This window comes from Ambystoma mexicanum, chromosome 1q, assembly GCF_040938575.1.
Source record: "Ambystoma mexicanum isolate Mex_15411 chromosome 1q, UKY_AmexF1_1, whole genome shotgun sequence".
NCBI lineage: Eukaryota > Metazoa > Chordata > Amphibia > Caudata > Ambystomatidae > Ambystoma > Ambystoma mexicanum.
Genome location: NC_090922.1, coordinates 791,417,012 through 791,440,733, shown reverse-complemented (window position 1 = coordinate 791,440,733; position 23,722 = coordinate 791,417,012). Strand labels below are relative to the sequence as shown.

General features: G+C 48.2%; 1 protein-coding gene across 4 annotated transcripts in view; it reads left to right on the top strand.

Moving 5' to 3' along the window:
- The window catches only part of TPR (translocated promoter region, nuclear basket protein), a 2,097,972-nt gene that overhangs the window by 410,705 nt on the left and 1,663,545 nt on the right, over positions 1-23,722 (top strand). For all 4 annotated transcript variants that reach the window (XM_069641376.1, XM_069641377.1, XM_069641375.1 and 1 more), the window contains exon 18: positions 21,235-21,397. In XM_069641376.1, the coding sequence (XP_069497477.1) occupies positions 21,235-21,397 (163 nt within the window). The remainder of the gene's footprint in view (positions 1-21,234; positions 21,398-23,722) is intronic.

Here is a 23,722-nt window from a genome sequence, read left to right as displayed (position 1 = left end):
CTCTTATTCCCTTTGCAGACGCGGCAGGTCGCCAATGGCTGGTGAGCGGTGTCCGATTCGTACTGGCTGCCGGTGATGAAGATCTGCGTGGAGGCTGCACCTGATGAAGACCCTGTGTTGGTAGAATTCGGAACAGGTAAGGATGCTGGGCGGACCTGCAGAGGATCCCGGAAGGCAGGTTAGATGAATACGGCTGCGGCAGAGTCGGGAGCAGATGGCAGCGCTTCCAGCGATGGTGTGGCTGAATTCAAGTAAGATGGTCGAGATATCCGGAGACGCATGTGTTGAACCAGGTAGTTGCTGGAGGGTTCTGGAGACTGAAGGCACACATACTGAATCAGGTAAGTCGTATGAACGGCGGTAAGCGTTAAGCTGCTCTCAGCAAACTAACACAAAGTGCCAGTATGCAGGTGGGGCCGGTTTATATAGCCTGGCCCCAGCCACTCCCCTTAGGTCCCGTCTTGTGGCCCCACTTTGCTCCTTCTGTCTTCTGCACGTGCCTTCCCTGTGATAAGCCCCTTCCCGGCCTTGCTGCACGTGCCGTTGGTGTTCTGTGTGCCATGCACACTTTGAAATGAGCTTTGTGCCATAGGCGCCAAGACTGGGTCTATTGGGACCCTGCATGAAGTGAAGCACTGGGCTCCTGCCCAGTGGCCATGACAGCAGGACACCTTTAGTTTTACAGTCCCTCTGTGTCAAAGTGCTTAGAAAACAAGGTGGAACAGAGTTCAGTGTTCTGCGCCTCGATATGACTGCTGTGTAGATGCATTGGGCGCAGCTGATGTGGATTTGCACTGCGCCCCATATAGTATCCGAAGATCAGCTGCGCTCTGGATAGGATGAGAAATCTGTTATAGGAACAGCCATCAGAAGGAACGTTACCGAGTGGTAAGTAATTTGTTCTTCGAGGCACAGCTCAGCATTTTATAACTGCTAATATACTAATCTTGTTCAGATGACCATTGCTACTGTTGCACTTGCACACAGTTCTTCTGTGCAGTTTGAACAGTACAAAGGAGTATTTAGGGTGACTGAAATGACTTATACTACCCCAATCAACTGATACCTGACGGAACAGACTGCAGTTTGCCTTCCCCTGATATTGTGGGGACAACTGTATTGAAGCTCCTGTTCTAAGGCCTGGGCTCTTGATGTTCTTCAACGTGCCTGATTTGCCAGATCTAGAAGTTGGAGCCTTTTTGCTTCTAGGATCCCGAACAAACTCTACCAGACAGACCACTGCTAATTGATTCCTAGAACAGCTGCTTTTTGGAAGCTTTACTGCCACCGGGGGATGCAGGTTGGCTCCATGACGTCCAGACCAGTATATATTAAGGTGCAGTGCACATTAACCTTAGTTCCTTTTTCCGCACACTCTGCCCGCTTCAGGAACACTTTCGTTAGAATTTACATTTATTGTTGCATGCTCAATCTAAATTCTCTGGGTTTAAACCCTGTGACTGCAGGTATAATGTGGATCTCCAACACCCCCTCCACAGGATCTGCTAGTACCATGTCTGAGGAACATGACACAAAGGATTGCATGTTCTGAGTCGATGCCCTCCAAAGCACTTCGAGAGCAGGCGGTCAAACTATCTTCCTCCTCAAGGAAAAAGGAGGCAGACTGACTTCGCGTTTATTAGCTGCAGATTGCCAAACTGAAGAATGGTCCCAGGTTCGTAAGAATAAGAAGCACTGCAAGAGGTGTTTAGCGGTTCTTCTAAATATACTTTGCAGAGAAGTCACAGCTCGGGGTCTCCTCTGAGGAACAGGTGCTGCATGACCCCCTGTCCCCCAACCTCTATACTTGAAAAATGGGATGCCTTTCGGCTCAAGATGTTTGGTGAATCCTCCATGATGGCTTTGGCACAGCTGCCTGTTTCGGGTTTCCAGTGCGCTGGTTACATCTGGCAGACTCAACAGGATGCCTTTGCACTCAGCCATGGCTCCCACGGGTTAGTAACCATCTCTACAGCACATAACGTCACCCCTTAGGCTTCAGGTTCTCACTCAATGGTTGTGTGAAACTGAAGTTTCTGATGCTTGTTAATCTGCTTAGAATCACATGCTGTGCATATGGTCTGACATCCAGTGGTAACCGCAGAGTATTGCATCTTGTCTTTCAGGGACCGAAAGGGGACGTCGGCATAGGCGTGTCTGAAACACTATCCCTATCGTGACGTGTGTAGTACCCAAAATCCCTCACGCGCCAAGGTCCCTCATTGTTTTTTCCGCCCAGATAACTGGTCGCCCTATAGCGGAGCTCTTCATGAGACATTGTTTATCTTACCGAATTGTCGGTTTTATTCCCCGTTAAGTCACTTCGCCCATCAAGAACAACTTCGACGAAGACTACGGGGGAAATCGTCTACGGCTGTGGGTTCCGGCGCCTAAGATCCGGCGTTCGGACTTCCACGTGGTCTGGCCTTCTGGCCGGCCTACACAGTAGGGAGAGTGGGCTCGGGGTTTGCCATACTGTTATGTCTTTCCTCTTTTCCACTGCTTTCCTTTTTGGTCTGGTCACCCTTCCCTTCTGCTATGGAAAGGACTCCATTTAGATTCTGCCCTGTGTGTAGGGTCAGATATCCGTGGAAAGACGAGCACACATCGTAACGCTTGTCTCCCCCCCCCTAGACCACGACGAAAAGCGGTGTTTGGTGTGTAAACTCCTTAAATGCCGGTTTAGGCGGTGGGCCGCGTACGGAATGTCACGTGTGGAGCCTTCCTCCCCTGCCGCGACACCAGCCGAAAGTGACAGGGGTACATCGGATGACCAAACGTCCAACGCGGACGTTATGAACCTTAAGGCGGACTATTCTAGGGCCGCCACGCCTGTCCCCGACCCTTCCAGGCTCGACTCCAGTCTTGCTACAGGGACCACAACCGGTGACAGGGGCGTACAATCGCACCGCACAAAGCACACAACCCAGGCGCCCTCCTCGACGACTTTGTCGAAGGCGAAAGCCCCAACGGATCCGCCGGAAACTTTGGCGGTGCCCACGGATCGGTCTGATCCGAAGCCTTCCCCGCATCCGCAGCAGTGCATGATGACTGGGCATAGCAAACATAACAAGGGCGCTACTCCCCAAATTACACGCGCCGAAGTTTCCGTACAAGATACTTCGACGGTTTCTTAGGCCCATACAGGGCCGAAAACTATGAGTAGGCCTCCACCCGAGAAGCCATCCGCTGGCCCTTCTGGAGCTGCGGAAGACATTTTCACTGCCGACACATCATCGGAAGCATTGTCTCCCAAATATTCGGTGACTATCCGTAAGAGCAGCAATAGGATTGCTACGGCGGTGGGCCTAGTTCAGGTTCCGCCCACAGTTATGGGCCAATCCGCCGAAAAGTTTTCCACGGATTTGGAAGACGATCCCGAAAACTCTTACGAAGAAAGCCAGGTACCCCTCTCAAGCACCCTGAGGAGATCCTCAACGCCTTAGGGCGGAGAACACGGTTCCTACTCGGCTAGGTATATTTGGGTCATCCAAGTGGACCACGGAGCAATTCGAGGGGTGTGTTTTTCAGGGTTTCTGATCAACCTCTGCCGAAAAAAGCTCGGGTAGACCCTAACCCTCAAACGCAAGATGTCCAACACCTAGATGTCCAACACCAAGTTGACTATCAAGAAGGTGTCCAGATGGACACGTATAGAGACATCTATACAGAAGGAGTCCTCTTTTCTGGACAACTATGGGGAAGATCAAGGAGCAACGGACAACTGGGAGGACACCCAGCAGGACGATCACAACTCTATCGTTTGCCTCGACTCTCCCCCATCCACCCTGATTCGACAAGGTTCCCCGGTGGATGATCAAATGGCTTTCAACATGTTGATAAAAGCAGCAGAATTCTTAAAATTGCCACACTTGAAGCCTTGCCCGAGCAAGATTTCGCAGAGGACATTATTAATGAAAAGCCTCCGGCAAGCCGGTCTATCCCTCTCTTGAGCTCTGTAAAGAGACGGCTGGCCCCATCCTTACTCACACCCGCTCAGACTAGGGCTGTGAACCCAAGGGTCGAAAAACGTTTCCGACCCTCCCCCACCGACCCGCTTTATATCAAAGGACACGCAATCCCAGACTCGCTGGTGGTGACCAACACTCGCAAGAGAGCAGGGGTTTCCCTTGCCACGGGAGAGTCGCCCCCGGACAAGGAGTCCAAAAGGTGTTGTATGCCTTAGGCAAATGGGTTACGTCGGCGGCGGCCTATACCGTCCGGATTGCCAATAACACAACGTTACTAGCAAGCTACGTCAACGCCCAGTGGAACCTACTCCAGGAAGGCCCTCAAGAGGTTCCGGAACCAACCAGAGCCAAGCTTCTCGCCATTGTCTCGGAGGGCAAACTTGCCAATCAGAATGTGGTAAAGAATACCCTGGACACCGCAGAGACAGCAGGCAGGTCACTCGCACAGGGTACTCTCCTAAAGAGGCACGCATGGCTGCGCACATCACGCTTCAGGCCTGAGACCCAGGCATCCTTTATCAGCAAAACCATCGAAGAGGCCAACCTCTTCGGGAAGGCGGTAGACGATGCGTTGGAGACAGCCAAGAAGGAGCACGAGACTATTAGTCGCTGCACCAAATTTCCCAGAAACCCTCTTCACAGAGGGGCAGTAATTCTCGGCGGTCCTTTCGAGGACAAGCCAGCGCCGCTAAAAACAATTTCGGCACGGGCAACTTCAACTCAACCGGCTGCATGCGCCACTTACTACCCCCAGAGGGGTCAGAAGCGCGGAAAGAATAGAGGCAGAGGCTCCAATTCCAGAGGAGCGTCAACTTCGGGTCAGAAATGACCAAGTCCAGGTCCCCTCCCATGTCTCCCCGGTCGGGAGGCGATTAACATCTTTCCTCAAGGCATGGGAGGGGATAACTTCAGACCAGTGGGTCTTAAAGACGGTCGCCCACGGTTACTGTGTGGAATTCTCCCGACCTCCACAGTTCAGACCACCGAAACATTGACGCCTTTCAACGGAACATCTGCAGATCCTGATCCAAGAGGTGGAAGCGCTGCTGGGAAAGGACGCCATAGAAGCCGTCCCGATTCTTCAGGTAAACAAGGGTATCTACTTGGTGTACTTCCTTGTACCCAAAAAGGATCTCACCATGCGTCCTGTTCTAGACCTGCGCCCAGCGAACAAGTTCATAAAGCCCCAGATGTTTTGCGTGGTAACACTGCAAGAGTTGATCCCATTGCTAAAACAAGGACTTCATGACAACATTGGATATGAAAGATGCATGCTTTCATATTTCAATGCTGCCAGCGCACCGAAAATTCCTAAGGTTCGTGATTCAGGACAAACACTACCAGTTCAAGGTACTCCCCTTCGGCATAGCCTCGGCGCCAACAGTGTTTACCAAGGTCCTGGCAGTGGCACTCCTGCGCAGACTTTCAGGTCCAGTTTACCCTTACCTCGACGATTGGCTCATCACGGGGGACTTGTTTGACGTTTGTTTTTCGAACACCCAAACAACAGTAGACCTACTGTTCAGCCTGGGATTTTCTATCGACGAAAAGAATTCCAGCTTAGTCCCCAGCCAAGTAAAACCCGTTCCTGGGGGCTCTAATTCGTACGGAAGACTGTTTAGTCTTCCCTTCCAGCGAGAGGGTTCAGAACATGCTCTCTCAGGTTCCTCAGTATGTAGCCAGTCGAGAGGTGACGGTACGCAAAGCTATGCGTTTGCTAGGGATGATGGTGTCATGCATATACCTGGTTACCCACGCGCGGCTGCGCCGGAGTCCCATGCAAGAGTGGCTCACCAGCCAGTGGTGTCAGGCCAGCGGAGAATGGGAAGATCTGTTGTCTCGCCAGCCCTCGTTCTCTCTGCAGTGGTGGTCGAGGGAGAACCTTTTGAAGGGGAAAACCTTCACCACCCCTGCAGTGGAAGCCACTCTCACGACACTCATTTCTCACGGGGGGGGGCCCCCTCACCTGCTTCAACAGACAGCGCACGGAGTGTGGTCCCCTCAGGTAGCTTCCAACCATATAAACCTACTGGAGCTACTAGCAGTGTTCAAAGCATTGAAAGCCTTTCAGGAGCAACTGCAAGGGAAGACAGTACTGGTCCTAACCGACAGCACAACAGCAATGTATTACCTGAACAAACAGGGGGGCACTCACTCTCCAGGGCTATTCAAGCTGTCCCAAAACATCTGGATATGGGCTCTCAAACACAAGATGTTCCTGATATCCCTACATGTTCCAGGGAAACTCCATCTTCTGGCAGACGTACTCGGCAGAGATTTTTCTCTGCCAGAAGAGTACGAATGGCGACTGCACGAAGACATGGTATCCAACGTCTTCGCAGAATGGGGGTTTCCAGAGATCGACCTGTTTGCTACTCAGGAGAACGCCCAATGCCAAGATTGCGCCTCCAGGTACCCCCAAACCGATCCAAGGGGAACCATGATTCTGGTGGCTCCCATGTGGGCCTTCCATCCTTGGTTCGCGCACCTGATGGAAATGTCCCTCTCCCCACCAGTCAAGCTGCCCTCCCGTACAACATGTCTCGGGACAGGGGGGAGAGACTGCACCCATGCCCACAAACTCTGAATTTAGCAGCCTGGCTCGTGAGGTCATAGAGTTTGGACATCTGCAACTCCCTCAAAGATGCATGCACAAACTGAGGGAGGCAAGAAAGCCTAACACACGTTTTTGCAATGCCAGCAAATGGAAACGTTTTGTCATTTGGTGCAGTTCCAAAGGCGTCAATCCCACCGATTGCTCGCCTTCACACATTGTGTTATATCTAACCCATCTGTTGGACTCTGGGTTAGTCTTCAATTCCTTAAAGGTTCACCTAGCGGCGTTGTCAGCCTACACCACGTCACAGCAGAAGGTGTTGTGGAAAATACCTGTGAGTAAAGCCTTATGGAAGGGGTTAAAAGAATGTATCCCCCATCACTCACCCAGCCCCTGGGTGGGATCTAAATGTGGTTTTAACTAGGCTCATGGAACCCCCTTTTGAGCCTATGCATAAAGCTAGTCTGAAAGACCTGACTTACAAGACAGCCCTTCTAGTAGCTATCACTTCTATCGGAGGTTAGCAAACTACAGGCCCTCTCGGTTTTGGACCCCTTTGTTACAGTCCACAAAGATAAGGTAGTTCTGCGCACACATCCCAGATTTGCGCCGAGATTTATTTTGAAGTTCCATGTGAACCTGTCCATCAAACTACCCACGTTCTTCCAGAGACCTACTAACATGGCCGAAAGAAGCCTTCACACACTAGATGTGCGCAGGGCAGTCATGTTCTACATGGATAGAACTAAACCACTGAGGAAGACTAAACCATTCTTTGTTTCAGTGGCAGCTGGTAGAGAAGGGGACCCCTGTCTCTAAATCAGCAATATCCAGGTGGATTGCCAAATGCATCACACTGTTTCTCTCTTGCAAAGAGAGAACTGCCTTTCAAGCCTAGAGCACATTCTACTCGAGGCACTGGGGCATCCATAGCATTCATTGCAAATGTTCCCCTAGAGTCCATTTGCAAAGCGGCAACCTGGAGTTCTGTAATCACCTTTACAAAACACTATTGCCTAGACACTCATTCTAGGTCTGATTCTCAGTTGGGACAAGCAGTACTAGGACATCTTTTTTCTACTGTTCCTTCTCACAACCCACCTCCAACTCCGGGTACTGCTCGCTAGTCTATGCACAGCATGTGATTCTAAGCAGATTAAGAAGCATCAGAAGACATGCATTACTTACCGTAAAAGCATTTCTGATGATTTTATCAGCTTGGATTCACATGCGCCCCCCCCGCTCGGGGTGGAAGCAACATGGACCCCTTACCACTTTCTCTCTTCATGTACTCGCTATAGCCTTGGGCTCCCTCATGGCAGAAAAAATACAATCGGAGGGAGCTCGGCGCGTGAGGGATTTTGGGTACTACACACGTCACGATGGGGATAGTGTTTCAGACACGCCTATGCCGACGTCCCCTTTCGGTCCCCGAAAGACGAGATGCAATACTCAGCGGTTACCACTGGATGTCGGACCATATGCACAGCATGTGAATCTAAGCAGATACAATCCTCAAATGCTGTTACGGTAAATAATGCATATCTAATCTGGAATAATTAGATGATGTCAAGTATTTAATTTAATTTACACTTCATGAAAACAACCATCACATTAACAGCAAAAATTGGATTAATAAACCTAAAGACCCAATCGCGCATACATGAAATCAATTCATACCATATACTCAACCATCACATTCACAACATACTGTGTATAAACTGTCAAGAAATGGTGTAATTACATAAACACACAGAATCCTAAATTAAATTGTCATAAATTCAACAAGTGGGTAGCTAATTGGAGACTGGATAAATTAATTTGGTGTAATTGTCTTCCGGCTACTTCCAAACACACAAACCGGTTTTGACGCTAATACACTATTTTCAACGTCTTCATCAGGGGAACAATATAAATCTACAAAACAGTGCAAATACTTCAATTCTCCAGCATGGGGTCTGGCATGGATTCACATGATCATGAATATTCCATGTCACCATGCTGGGAATTCTCGGTAAAAGGAAAAAAAGTTTCACTTTCACACTTTTTTTCCTCTAAACCAATCACTGTACTCTGGGTCGTACTGCCCCAGCCAATGACTGCCCTTTCCCTAAGCCTCTCCTCCGGCAGCCATCTTCAGATTTTTACTGCACGTTCAAGTGTTGGGAGTACTCAAGTTTTGCTCCATGAGCTATTCTACAGTTTTCGCGAATATGTTTGTCAGAGCCTGTGCTCTTCTCTCCATCTGCCAACAAGCAGGGATCGCTTTGTTGGTGAACTTCAGTGCCCCTCAAGTGCAAGGATCGTCGCATTTTCATCAAAATTTCCAGAAGGCCATCGGGCCTACTCCGCACCTCCGATCATGACTGCAGAAGTAAGTTGCCTTTTACAAGCTCTGCACCAGATATAGACTGCGGAACGTGTTTGTGGAGGACGAACACCTTCAATGCCTCTGCCTTCACCCGACCACAAACGGGATTGCAAGATCTGCCTCGGCTTCCCCAAGAGAACGAGGAAGGAGCGACGCAGTAGACGGGCGGCATGGCTAAGCTCAAATGTGTCTGCCCCGTGCCCAAGCAGGGGCATGCATCGCCTAGGACCAGCCGGTCCGACGACCAGCAGGCCCTTTGAGGGTGCTCCATCCATGGGGGCCCAAGACCTGGCCAAGCAACCCAAGTCTGCTTCCGTCAGTTGCTGCCCAAGAGGGTCTCTTGATGGGCAGGGCGTGATCAATGTCACCATCTGCCTCCGTTGCCAGCCATCGATTTGAGCTCCTCCTCAAAGAAAGTCTCCCAACCCGGCTAAGCTGCGGGAGAAGACTAGGGTGGAGGAAAAGACAGCTGACCTGCCCAAGAAGGCCTAGGCTGCGCTGGAGAAGTCTTTGAGCTGGTGGCAGCCGCTCTCTTGAAGGCCAAAGGAGTTAACACTGTGAAGGTAGCCCCTGCTGCGCCCAGGGTGTCCCTGCCACAAAAAAAGCTCAATTACCCCTCTTTTTGTCCACCTTGGAATTAGATCAGGGACCAGGAAAAAAGAATGTCGATAGATTATCTAATTCATCTATCTAAAATTCACATTGAACAGAACATTTCTTCCAAAGAGTAGAAAATGTGTTTTTTGCTGGACTTTTTAGTACTTGTTTTTCTAATTATGAATTCTTTAATGCGTGAGGTGCCTTGTGGAAAGAACCCACCTTATATCCGTGTGTGAAAAATGTATTGATTAAAAATGTGTTTTCACTTTGTTTACTCTTTGGAAGAAATGTTCTGTTCGATTGAATTTTAGATGGATGAATTAGATAATCTATCGACATTCTTATTTTTCCTTGTCCCTGATCTAATTCCAAGGTGGACAAAAAGAGGGGTAATTGAGCTTTTTTGTGCGTCTTGACACTTCTTCAAAAGGGGCAATATAATAACACTCAAATGTCACAAAATATACTTAATAGTTCTAAATCAGTAAGTGCCCTTTTGGGATGTCCTACAGACACAACCTACACCCTCAGGTAACTTCAATAGCTAGGGTGCTGAGGACATTAATGTATCACTGTTGCATTTATAATATTCTTAGGATGTCAAAGGAAAAGGTTATTAGAACATACAAGAGACCACATATATTCTCAAGCTGGTAAATACTTGTGGATCCCCCAATAAGTCATTCAGTGGAACAGGCTAAGCCAAAGTCAATGGGCAAAAGTCTATATGAGCTGAAGCACTTCTTTGAGCGAAGTAAGAAGTATTTGCACAATGTTTTAGAAGTCTTTGAAGAAAAAGAAGAATCAGTGTAGGCCCACAAGTTGTTAGACTTGTGAGGGGTGGACGATGCAAGCAACTCTACAACAAGAGGTATGTGCTCTCAGACTTTTACAGTACCTTTTTGTATTGAAGAAAAAGGACAGCAGAGGACTTCTGTTCCTGAGCAGCTCTCACTGTTTCTGGGCCTCAGTCATGGGGGACAAGAGGGAGTACTTCTGGGGACTCCTGCACTGCCATGGGACAGTCACCGCTCGCAACCGTCAATCTTCAAACAAGTGGCACTTTGGTGTTTCAGCTCTTCGCGACTACTGCAAATAGCAACACAACGGTTTCTGGCTGTCAAGATGGACTTTCCTTGCTTCTGGGGTCTCACACTCTGAGGGGGCTCAGGCTCGGTCAGTCCTGCTTCCTGGGAGTCCGGAGGATCTTCCTGGAGCTCTTGGCCAACTTAAAAGCAAAGCACACATTCTGCTGTGCCTCTCCCTGGCTATTCAGTTTCCAGCCGCAACTCTGTGGAAATTCAACCAGCTCCGAGATGATGTCCAGGTGGCTTACTTTGGAGTTGATTGGTCCCACCAACTCAAAGGGAGAATGCGTCCTTGTAGGGGCTTCTCTGTTAGGGAGAATTCTCATAAATGTCCTAATTCCCTTCACCTTAGAGACCCACAGCAACTTTGCTGGATTTTGAGGACTTGATTTGTTTACCTGGAAAGAGTGTGAGCCCTTTTTCCCACTCTCATGAAATGATAGGTTTATAATGTGCTTAATACCCAGAGGTTTCTAAGCGCAGACCCGGGGATCGAACCTGTGTTGCCCCATGTCGTCTTGCTTCGAAGGCCGCACGTTGCCGCTGAGCTCATGTATTTTGTTGTGTGTTTTACTCGTGTTCTGATTTTTTTTAGATAACTCCATAGGCGTCATCTTTTCATGTTACACAGCACCCTCAATGCAGTGACACAGGGATGTCTTTTAGACCTCCAAAAGGTTTAAATACCTTCTCTGGGTTGAACGACTGTTTCCTAGAGAATGTAAAGTTAAATTGACTTTACTAGTCTTTACTAGTCCAGGAGTTGCAGCAGGCGCCCTCTTAAAGTTCTTCAGTTCCTTCGTCCAGTGGTAGACTCTGCCTTCCAAGCCAAAAGCCTCGCCTTTTATTCAGTTCTCACCCATTGATTCCAGCCTAGCTGTCAGTCACTCAGCATGGTGGTTGTCCTTGCCAGTCAGTCAGCTAATCACTACAGGGTGCATTTGAATTTCCTAGGAGACTAAGCTCAGGGAGTTTCGGGCACATCCCTCACTTCCTGCCCGCTCCAGACACCCTGGAGCCAGAGGCGGGCGCCACTCATCCCGCCAATGGCAAAGCAAACAAAGGGACCAAACCTGGTTTTGCGCGCTGTGAATCTCAAGAAGGACCTTTCCAAGAAGAAATGGCCAAAAAAAAAACAGGCACCCTTGGGTACTTTACTGCAGCAGCGAATGAATCCCACAGTAGTTAAAAGTAAACCACTGCCACCAGCCATTCATCGAGGAAAGGGTAACATACAAATGTTACATGAGAAGCTAGACAAAGGGGGATAATGGGCAACCCCGCCAGCACCCTAGTTTGTGCTGGGTCTAGAAAGTTACAAATCTAAGCAAAGTCAATTTCACTTCACTTTACTGCTCTGGGAAATGGTAGTTTATCCCAGAGAAGGTAGTTAAACCTTTGGGAAATCTGAAAGACTTCCCTGTGTCACTGCACTGAAAGTGCTGTGACACAATGTAAAAGATGCCGCCTATGGAGTTTGTCAGACTCCACAACCAAAGGAAACGGAGTTTAAAATCACATTAAAATACATGAGTGGGGAAAAAAGGGTCTCTCTCTCAAGGTTAAAAAAAGAAAGCCCCCAAAATTCAGCAAAGTTGCTGGGGGTCTATACGATGGAGGGACGTAGCACATTTCTGATAATTCTCCCTAACCAGGCCTACAGAGGCTGTTCCAAGGCTTTTGGTGGAGGTGGTCAGAGCAGTCATCGCCCCGAAGGCGGAACGCAGGGACCTAAGCAGGACTGAACCGGCCAGGAACTCGGGCCCCCACCCATGCACCCCAGTAGCAAGCCAGTTGTCGGGTTTAGACAGCAAGTGGGAAAAAATCTGACAGATGGGTGCTGATGCTCTCGCCCACGAACATACCCTGGAGTTTCAGAAGTGTCAGCGGATCCCTCCGGTGACCTGGCAGGAGCAGCACATCCCTTGGTTCCTGCAGGAGGTACAGGCCAAGCTACACATAGGGGCAATAGAGCTCGTTCCAAGATGGCTCTGGGGAGCTGGAGTCTACTCCAGATATTTCTTAGTCAGAAAGAAGACTGGGGTGGGGGGCTGGAGGCCCATTCAAGACCTGCAGCCTCTCAGCAAGTTCCTGAAGTCCCAAAAATTCAGGTTGGGCACATTGCAGCACATGCTCAGCCAACTGGAGGAAGGAGACTACTTGGCATTGCTGGATCTGGAGGACACCTACTGCCCCATGCAATCCTTCCGGTGAAAGTTCCTACTCTTCGTGGTGCAGGGAAGGTACTACCAGTTCAAAGCTTTCCCTTTCGGCCTAAAGTCAGCTCCCAGGGTGTTCATGAAGTGCCTGGTATCGGTGGCGACCCATCTACGAGGGATTGTGTGTACCCGTACCTCAACGACTGCCTCATCCAGACCAATACAAGGGAGGTAGCTGTCAAACATATGGAGACTGTCCAGCTGCTGACGGATCTGGGGTTCTCCATCAATTATCCAAAGTCCTCCTTGATTCCATCACAGAACGCACTGTTCCTAGGAACTAGACTGAACACTGTCTCCTGCCTAGCATCACCCTCGGAGGCGAGGATAGCGGCCGTTCTGAGGAAAGTACACCTGTCACTGAAGACTGCCACTGTGCGGACCATAAAGTTGCTGCTGGGCATGTCGTCTTGCATCTACATTATCCTGCTATTCAGGTTGCGGAAGCAACGTCTCCAGGAGTTCCTGGATGCTTGCTGGATACAAGTGTCCGCAAGTGTCGCCGACAAGATCCCTCTTGACCAAGAGTTCTGTCAGGCGGTAAGGTGGTGGGGCGTACACTCAATCGCCCTGGGGCACAGGGTTTCAGAACCCCCATACCAGCAGATGGTCACCACACTCTTCCCTGGAGTGCTGGGGAAGCTCACACCTGACATCTGCACGCTTGAAGCCTGTGGCTGTCGGAGAAGGGTCTTCACATCAATATCCTGGAGCTGTGGGCAGTGTTCTGGGCCCTCAAGTCATTCCTTCTGGTGGTGAGGATATTCACGGACACCACCATGATGTTCTGCATCAGGAGGCTGGGGGGCACTTGATCCCCAGTGCTCTCCAGAGAGGCGCAGAACTTGCGGCACTGGGCCGTCAAGCCTATGCATGAGGTCCCTCTCGTGGAAAACTGCTTTCCTTGTGGCCATTACCTCTGCTTGGAGGGTGGGTGAGATCCAGGCCCTATACTCTACAAGTCTAGGATGGTGCTGCGGACGCACCCCTCGTTCATGCCGAAGATTCTGTCAGAATTCCACCTTAATGAACCTTTGTTTCTACCTGTGTTTTTCCTGAAGACTTTGTCACCGGCTGGAAGGGCTTTGCACACGCTGGATGTTGCTTGTGGCCTGAGGTTCTCAGTGACATGCACACAGTTTTCGGAATACTTCTCAACTGTTCGTGATCTTTGGTCCTGTGAACCAGGGGAAGGCCTTGTCCAAGGCTTCCATCTCAAGGGGGCTCTCCGGCTGCATCACACATTGTCACCGGTTGGCAAACCGGCCTCTGCCTGGTGGTCTGCGGGTCCACTCCACCAGAACGATCGCTGCAACGACGACATTCTTGTCTGGTGTGCCCCTGCTGGACATCTGCAGGCCTGCCATGTGAAGGTCCATGCACATCTTAGGAGTCAAGATTCTGCCAAGCACTGCTATGCATCCTGTTGGCTTGACGGGAGTCTGTTCCAGAGGTAAGAGTAATTGCTTTTGTTGAGCCTTGCCACCTCCCGTGGTTGTGTAATGTTGTACTGTTATGTATTTGTTACTCATGAGCATATGAATCCATGCCAGACCCCATGCTGGAGAAGAAACCAGTTACTTACCAGTAACTATTCTCCAAGATTTATCTGGAGAATAAGTTTTCCATGCCAACCCTGCTACCCCTCTGCAGCTGCTCTTGGTCATACTGCCACTTTATGTGCTTCCCAAATCTGAAAATGGCTGCCAGGGGAGTGGTTTAGGGTCATTGACTGGGGGCAAGATGACCCAGAGGACAGTGATTGGTTTAGAAGAGAAATAGAGTTTGTAAGTGAAACTGTTTCTTTTACAGAGGATTCCCTGCCTGACAGAATATTCATGAGCATGTGAATCCATGCTGGAGATCAATGGTTATAAGTAAGTAACTTTTAAACTATACACTACAAAGGGCACTTTCACGTTTTTGTTTGTTCGCCTTTACTTTTGTAGCAACGTTGGAAAGGTAAACGGCAAGATTATCCTATTATCAGTTATTGTGCACTCTACTGCGATTTTCAACAGGTCATGCGGTAATGCAATTACACTGCAAACACATTTAGAAAAGTCACTTAAAGGAAGGAAAATAAGTGGTTCGTGCAACATTAGCTTAGTTCGAGGTCCCTGAGATGGTTTCTTCACCAAACAAGTATTTTGTCCAAAACGCAACCCTTGCTGGTCAGTTCATAGAGGGTTTGAAGTCTTGCTGCACAGCGAATTATGAAGAGTTCCTGTGGATTTCTTCCAGTGTCTAAAGTTATTGAAGCAGCAAGTTGGCAACTAAAAAAGGAGACCTAAAAACTAACTCGAAGGGGACACAAGCAGCTGATTGGGTCAGACATAAGAGGGGGGTGCCTGGCATCTCTACGTGCACTCTGAACGCTCTGGAGCAACTTCCTGGAATAAGGTATGCATTACCTTTTCCCCACAGTACCTTTATTTGAAGGAAGTGTTTGTGTTGGCTTCTCTGCGATGTGGCAGCTCTGGACCAGACCTCCGGATTCCTTGGTCTGTTGACGAAAGTCAGGACAATGGACGGTGTCTCAGCAGCAGTCTGAAGGGAGGACCCGCAGCAAGACTTTCAGCAACGTCTTGGTTCACTCTGTGGTTTTGGCAGCTTTTCAGCAGAACCAACAAATGACCCGGATTGCCTGGTCAAAGTTTTGCTTCCTGCAGTCCCTCAGTTTGGTGAGGTCTGTGTGAGCTTGATCGGATCTCTGGAGCGTCCATACGGTTTTGCAAAGATTCTGACAAATCTGGCCTTTCCACGATTCGAAATGGGCAGCAGGTCACATGGTATTGGAGTTCTGCAGCTCTGGAATCTCCTATGACTTCGGGAGGAGGGTACTAGACATCCCTTTGGCACTCCACTGAAGGTGGTCTGTGCCAATCTCTGACTATAGTTTTGGGAGAGACGAGAACTGTAGTTAAGGATATAGAAAAATAATCTTAAAGAAGGACCCGAAGGGTCCCCAGCAACACTGCCCATAAGGAGCTGTGTGCTGCAGTGGTAAAAACAGATGCCTTTAAGTCATATGGAGCAGACACTCAGTAGTACAGGTCAATAGCTACAAAAGACAGCCCACATGAATGAATGGAAAAAGGCTCCACTCCACTCATTCAGGATTGAAAGAAATGGGTCCAGAAGTCCAGCAAAAAGTGCTGGGGGGAAACTAGGAGAGGGGATGAAGCACCAAAAGGACACATTGCCCTAACAGCAACCCCCTCCCGCCCCCAACACTACGAACTGGGATCAGAGGGGAGGGAGACTTCTCCCTGGCCAAAGAGCTGAAGAAGCTTGTATGCCAAAGTTATGTAGGATTAAAAAAGAAAATCCTTGTGAAATTTGTTTTGGAGGAACCTTGTGTTGGGGAGATTTCATTTGTATGTTTTATCCCCTCTCCTAGTGAGTCCCCCAGCACTTATTGCTGGACTTCTGAAACTTCCTATCCTGAGTGGGCAGAATCTTTTTCCACTCATTCAGTCTTACTTGCTCTGACTTTTGGAACTGTTTTGTTTTTTACCTTTACTATGGAGTCTACTTTCCTTCATCTCTTTAAAGGCATCTATTTTTGACTATTGTAGCACACATCTTATGGATAGAGCAACACTGCATAACCCTTTCAGTTCTCCCCTGAGATGCTTTCTTTATCCTTACGAACTACAATTCTTATGGGTAGAGGGATACTTTGTATCCTTCCTAAAACTGTAATATCTGATAGATTAGCACACACCACTTTATATGAAGTGCTAAGGGGACCCCCCTTCTCTCTGTGAATTTTTAGGGACATAGACAACCTTATAGTTATGGCTGGTGGCAGTGAGTGTTTGCTACCAACTGTTTGCTATTTATTTACTGCAGACTATTCAGTCTCCGTTGTGCACAATAGGGTTACCTATGTTCTAACATGGTGGCTCCTTTCTTTTTTGCTAGTTTTATTGTGGCAGTTCTTAGTCCTTATTCTACCATTCTGGGAGGGGGAGGTATGTTTTGCCTTTGGCAGGAACCCTCGGCTGTCTCTGACTAGGCTCCAGTGTCTAGGCAGGCAGGATGTGGGGGAGGAGTTATTCACTCCCCTGCACGTTTTCTGCCGGAGTGCCTGAATGGAACCTGTGCCCACTGGGGGGCTGTCTGTCATGATTGAACAGCCAACCACCCCTTTCTGTAAACTGTTGAGATTGCAGAGGAGTGTGGTCAAACTGAATAAAAGGTGAGGTTCCTGATGTGTGAAAGGCAAGTTGACCACTGGAAACTGAAGTAACTGAAGCTGAAGAAGACTAGAGATGCCTGCAGACCCTTTGCATCACCGTGAAGCGGCCACTGCTGTCCCGGTTTTCTATTCTACATAGGAAATCCGAAGAGGACTCCTTCACATTGGCTGGTTGGAACAACCAGCCCGGAGAATAACTGCAATTTGAGTCTTCTCCTGAAGGGCTGTGCCTTTCCAGAGTGGTAGACCGCGACTACTAAGACCTCTGACCCATTTGCAGCGTTTTTGAGAGGCCAAATCCATCTAAATCTTTGAGCTCCAGGTGAACATCCAGAGACACACGATCCGACTTGTCAAAGTCCCTCACCAGAGTGCAGAACTCCGGAATAGAAGATGATCCGTAGAATCCAGTTATGAGCATTTCTTCTAACTTAAGGTACTGTGGGGTAAAAGGTACCGCTTACCTTGAATCGAGGATTCGTTTCCAGAGTGTTCTCATGAATGAAGGTGTCCAGAGTGTCCACTCTACCTTGGACCCAAGCTGCTGGGTTGTGTTCCTTTAGTGAGTCATCTTGCAGGGTCTCAATCGTTTTCTGTTAATTCTTAAAGTATATTTTCTTAGAGTAAAATTATCCTGAGCATCGTTTTAAGTTCTGTTGTTTCTTAAGACTTTGAATCCCCTCAAATGGCTTTTACATATAGTTCGGGATTGGACTTCAAAAGTGTTAGGTTGCCAAGAAAGTGTGTCTAGAACGTTAAGCTCTGCTACTGCATGACTAACCAACCTTTTTCCTTCCTAAACGACTTTGTGGTTTTGCTAACTAAATACAATTACTGTATATCTTTGTCGTAACGTGAGTGCGCAGTCATGCCGATAATACTGTACAAACTGTAATAAGTGTCGGTATGTAACATTTAGTATTGCTAAGTGTTGGTTAATTGAACTAAGTATTTTACTACCTACTTGGTGCAACTATAATTGGGTATATTTTAATATGACATTTTTTGTGTTGGTCATCTTCCTCCTATGAGAAGACTGACTGCTCTGCCACTCTACCAAGGTTCCTTGAGTAGTACAGACGGATACTAAGAGTTGGGGGCCTGTATGCCAAGGGATAGTCTTATGAAGTCTTACATCAAGTGTACTTAAGGAAAACTCTCCTAAAACCTTGAAGTTTGTTTACAAAAGGCTCTAATCTGAGGAAGAGACCTCCCCTCATACTAGTCTCCACGTGGAGCTGCTGAAAATCCCTCTATTTAGTTCAAAGAGTAAGGGAAGGAAATAGGATTTTGACACCGGACGGTGGACTCTTTACTTTGGACATCCTGACAGATTCTGTAGTTTTTTTATTTGAGGTAGGGAAATCCCTTTTTGTATTGCAGATTTTTATGATTTTTCCTCCTTTACTTCCATCTAAGTCTTTGCGACTACCATACAGCCATTCTATCACTAGTACCTTACACTGGGCACTAAATGAGTTTGAGAAATATGCACTTTATTTACTTATGCAACCTGTATATTGATGAAACCTTCTTTTTATTTTAGGGTCTTGGGCATTATCCCTTTTAGATGAAGGGACCTCAGAAAGGATGACTGGTCTTCATGGGTTTTAAGATAGTTATCATTTTTATGAATTTTGTTGGCCTTTTTCAGGGTCCCTTAACATTTGAGCTTTTCCATTATCTTTTTGATCACTGAACTAGTTTTGGTGATCAGAGGGACCTAAACGGTCTCCTGCAGCGCTTTGATACCTTGTTGAGTATATGGTCTTGAGTTGCCCATACGTCTTTCTGGACCCGAGGTGCTTCTTAAGTACCCATTTGTACCTTACAGTGATAATATATCCATCATTGATTTTAGATGGTCGGCTGAAACTTAATGTTGGCTTCACCAGGATTAAAGCAGATTTACCATATTGTTAGACAATTGAGCTTTTTGAAAGCCTTTGTGTGCTTTTTCTTGTTTCATTGGCTTCCTTTGTTCAGCGAAACCGCAAGACAAACCTAAAATGGCTTTTGTCCACGTGTGGAATCTTTGAGCCTGGACATGCATCCTCCATAGTAATTTACACTGGTACTCCATTCCTGTGCAGGTCAAATTGCATCTTGAGGGTGGCTTTTGGTGATGGGTGAATTCTGTGGCAAACTAGATTGGTTGGCTTTGTATCCCCTCGTTTTCACCCCTGTAGGGCTTAGGCCATCCCTTTTTGTATGTGGGTATAACCTCTTGGTTATGACCATGTTCTTGGAAGGAATGTCGTCTGCTTACCTGTCAGACTATTTCCACTGCTTTCCTCACCATTGCTGCATTTTAAGGATCAGAGCTTGCCATACTGGATGCACCGTATCCCCGGAGATGTCCCTTTTTGATTTTCAGCTGCTGCATGTCATTCTGGGCAACATCAGTCCTCCTGCTGGCCTACCTCGCTGGGCCACACCTTCAGTGATGTGACACTTTGCAGGCCTAGTTGGATACAGTTGCCTGGAAGGGTATTGAGACCCCAAAACTTGCTTCACCTGTTCTCCAGCTCTGTTCTGTCTTACCCCACCCTAGTCTTTTTCATGGAACTATTTTATGTGGCCCTCTGTCGGTCGAGCCGCTGCAACTTAATTTGCCTGGTTCTTCCACTTTAAAGTAGACCTTGTTGCTTTTGCTTCTGGCTTGAGGTTCTCACTGTCTAGATGGATTGTCTTTTGCATTTGAGCGCTACCATCTGTGTGGTATTCCTTACACATGTTGATTAAGCATTTATGCCTGAATTTCTTGTCTGGTCAGGATGCTTGTTTTAGGTTGGTTGTCCTCCAGTTGTCTGGTCTAAATAGCGGTTCTTGCTATCCTCTCTCCTTGGCCTTCTATACTTATATGGGAGTCTAAAATGAGGCGTCTGTAGTTGATGGGAATCCACTAGCACAGGCCTCGATGTGCCATCTCTGCTAGCTATTGGCGAGTGATAATTGACTCTTGAGTAGGACCTTTTAACTGTTAGAGAATGTAGGGGACAGAAGACATGTTGTGCCTGGCTAGTAGCTTCCAACTTGAAACATTTACTCCTGCATTAGTGGAACAATTACTTGCCTCTTGTTAATGCTCTTGTGGTACAAGAGCTCCTGAGGTTACTCCTCTCCACCCATCCCCCACGCTACCACCAACAAACAGGTTATTTACCCCCCACCACAGGTTACTCCGACTACCGCTACACCCCATACGCACACAGGCTATTCTTTCCCCAACCCCTGCCCATGCTCCATCACACCCCACCCACAAATTGGTTCCCCCCACTTCCTCTGTGCCCCACGCAGGTTATTCCTTCAGCATTCGCCACAAGTTACTTGGACTACTCTCCAACATTAACAGGTTTTTGCAACACTCCCACCGCTGCACACGTTACTCATTTCTCCTACACCCCCCCCAAAGGTTAACCCATAGGTTACTTATCAACCTTACCCCGCACACAAATACTGTTCTCCCCGCCACACACAGGTTACCCCCCCCCCCACACCTACACGTTACTACTCACATTTTCTCCCTATACCCTCCAAGATTACTCCTACCCCATGTTGGAGCGCTTGTTCTCCACTTGATGATCTCTGGTCCCTCTGCTGCTGAGTGCTGGGGGAGGTGTGGGGGGTTGGAGGGGGTAGAGTGGAACAGAGTTTGACTGCAAATTGTCCCATATATGCTACCCCCTGATATCATGTCTGGCATCATTTAGGTGAATTAGTTGAGCAGAGCTGCATGGATCACCTTGGTAGCTGAAACTTTTCCAAAGAGGGCTCTCCCCTGCCAACTAAAAGAAACCCTGACTGTTGTGCCACCTTCCACTTTTTAGATTCCGGAATAACTAAACCCTTCTTAACAAAGCAGGTTGTGCCGCATGAGTCCACAACCTTCATAAACGGTCCTCACTTATTCCTAATCCAGGCCTTCTCTAGAACTTTGTTCAAATTATTAACAAAGTCCTGTGCTTTCAGTGGAGACTGAGCAGCATCAGGACCAGTGACCAACTGAGCATTGTTCTCGTCAGTGTATCCTGTTAAAGTATCCTGACAGTATTATGCAATTTTACCTCAAGACCCTAGACCTTGCAGGTCACTTTATCTCTGTGTAAATAAGAATTTACAATGTGTCAAGTGGGTCTATTACACAGCTGATTTATTCAATAGTGATTTTCTACTCTCATAAATGTCTTTCACAATGCTTTTCTTTTCTTCTACATAAAGGTATGAAATGCTGCAAGATAACGTTGAAGGATATCGTCGTGAAATAAAGTCGCTTCATGAGAAGGCACAAAAGCTTTCAGCTACCACACAAAAGCAGGAACAGATCATTAATACCATGACACAGGATTTACGAGCAGCTAATGAAAAACTTGCAGTAGCTGAGGTGATTCTATGTTTACCTGGTTTATTGGTTTTCATTTGAACTGATTGGAAACTATAAATGGCAATCTAGTTTTGTTAATCTTTGTTTTTTGTTAGGAGTTATTCATTTAGGCTCAGATTGTGTTGGATTAAATTGGGAGGAACTGACCGCTTGTTAGGCAATTTATCATTTGTATGCTTAATCCCATCCTAGTGAGACCTGCAGCGCTTTTTGATGGACTTCTGCAACTTTTTCTTTCAATTCTGAATGAGTGGAGCCTTTTGCACCTCATTCATTCTTTTGGGCTGTTTTTTTTTTAACTCTATTCTTTGTATTATACCTGTACTATGGGGTTCTGTCTGCTCCATAGTTATTAAAGGCATCTGTGTTTTACTACTGGGCAGTGTTGCTGGGGACCCTTGGAGTCCTCGTCTAAGATTCTTTTTCTATATCCTGGAGTAACTACATTTCGAATGGATTGTGTCCTCCAACGTATTCCACATCTTTGACATGTGATGTCCACAGCTGTGCACTTCGGAAACTTTTTCGACAGAGGGCGTCCTGTGTCGATTACGTCAGTTCGATGTCCGCAAAGGCCTCTGTCGAGGGCGACTTCACAGGATGTTATAAATAGGATGCACGGCGCCCATAGCCTCAGTTCAGTTTTTTCTGCAAACATGTTTGCTTCGAGAACTCTGTGCGCCTCGTGTGTTTCATCATAGTGATGCCTTCTTCGACCCCTTCGACTTGCCGGGACTGCAAGTCTAAAATGTCAATCACCGACCTGCATCGCATTTGTTTGTGGTGCTTGGGCAAGAGTCATGACACAGACCACTGTTAAAAAAGCCAGCCGCTGACCGCCAAGGCCTTGCGGTAGTGTAAGGGGAAGCTTCAGGTGGGTAGGGGTTCTAAACCCAGTAAGTCCTGAAAATCTAAATCGTCCAAGGGGGTTTCCACCAACGACTCGAGAGGTGATTCTCCACGTTGGGAGGAGGCCCGGGGATTTCGGTCCCGGAGTGGTTCCCGCCATTCGTCTTCCTCCCAGCATTCTAGGAAGCGCCGTCACCGGTCGCCTTCCCCGTCCTCCTCGGAGGATGGTGCCACGAGGAAAGTGGCATGCCCGACAAAGTCCTCTACTCCGGAGGAATGGGCTGCCTTTAAGGAGCAGATGTTGGTGTTTTTTTCCAATTGCAGGGCACGGTTCCGGTCGCGGCCTCTACTGAAGCCAGCAAGGAATGGTCTCGTACTGTGGCTCGCACGCCTTCGGGCTCGTGGACGCGACTCTCATCGGGAACCTTCGAGGTCCCGTTTGGACAAGGCTCAGGATAGGCTCAAGAGACGTGCTTGCAGGTCTCGGTCCTCGTCCCCACCGAGACCGCAGAAACCTGTGGGTTCGAAGCCTGCGTCGACCAACAGCGCTGTGTCCGCTGGACATCGAGGCTTTGCCTATTTATCAGCTGTCGGCACCATTGTTGACACCAAAGCCTTCAACACTCTCAGCGGCGAAGCCTTCGGCGCCCTCAAAGCCTTCGGGATTTTTGCCCGCAATTTACCGTTGGAGGTCCATGATACAGTGGACCCTCCAAGGACGGCTACTGTGAAGTCTGTGCGGCCTGTGGTGGACTCCAGACCCTCTTCTGTCCTGAGGCAGGGTTTTTACCTCCCTCTGGACAACATATATCAAAGTGCAGAGAGCCACTAGCACCATTGATTACAGCCATCATTAATGCCTCTTTCTTCAGGCATAGTCTCCCCTACTCTCAAGCCTTGGTGTGCCCGCTACTCAAACCTCTCGACCCAGACATGCCAAACTACAGACCTATAACAACCGTCCCATTCCTGCTCTAGATACTGGACAAGGCAGCATACCTTCAGATAAAACTTTCTGGAAGAAAACATATTGGGTAAGAGGCAATCACGCTTCCGTCCACGGCATGGAACTGAGACCGTCCTACTCTAATTAAAAATGCAAATTGAACAAACCACAGACCAAGGCAAACCAGCGCTACTCTTGCTACTTGACTTGTCTGCAGCGTTCGATCTGGTAGATCACATGACCTTATGCAGACACCTCAAGAAGGCAGCTCACGTCTCACAGCAAACTACCACATGGATCACCTCCTTCCTTGAAGGAAGATTAATGAGGGTATTTTCAGACCAAGCATGCGCCACCCTACACCCATCCATTGCGGAGTCCCGCAGGGGTCCTGCACATCACCGACTCCAACATTTTTACGCTCCCCCCTCTTGAACGACCTTGACTAACATGGCATAACCTACACCAATTATGCCGATGATGCGCAAGTATTAATCCCAATCACCGGCTCCTACGAACAGGTCTCTGCC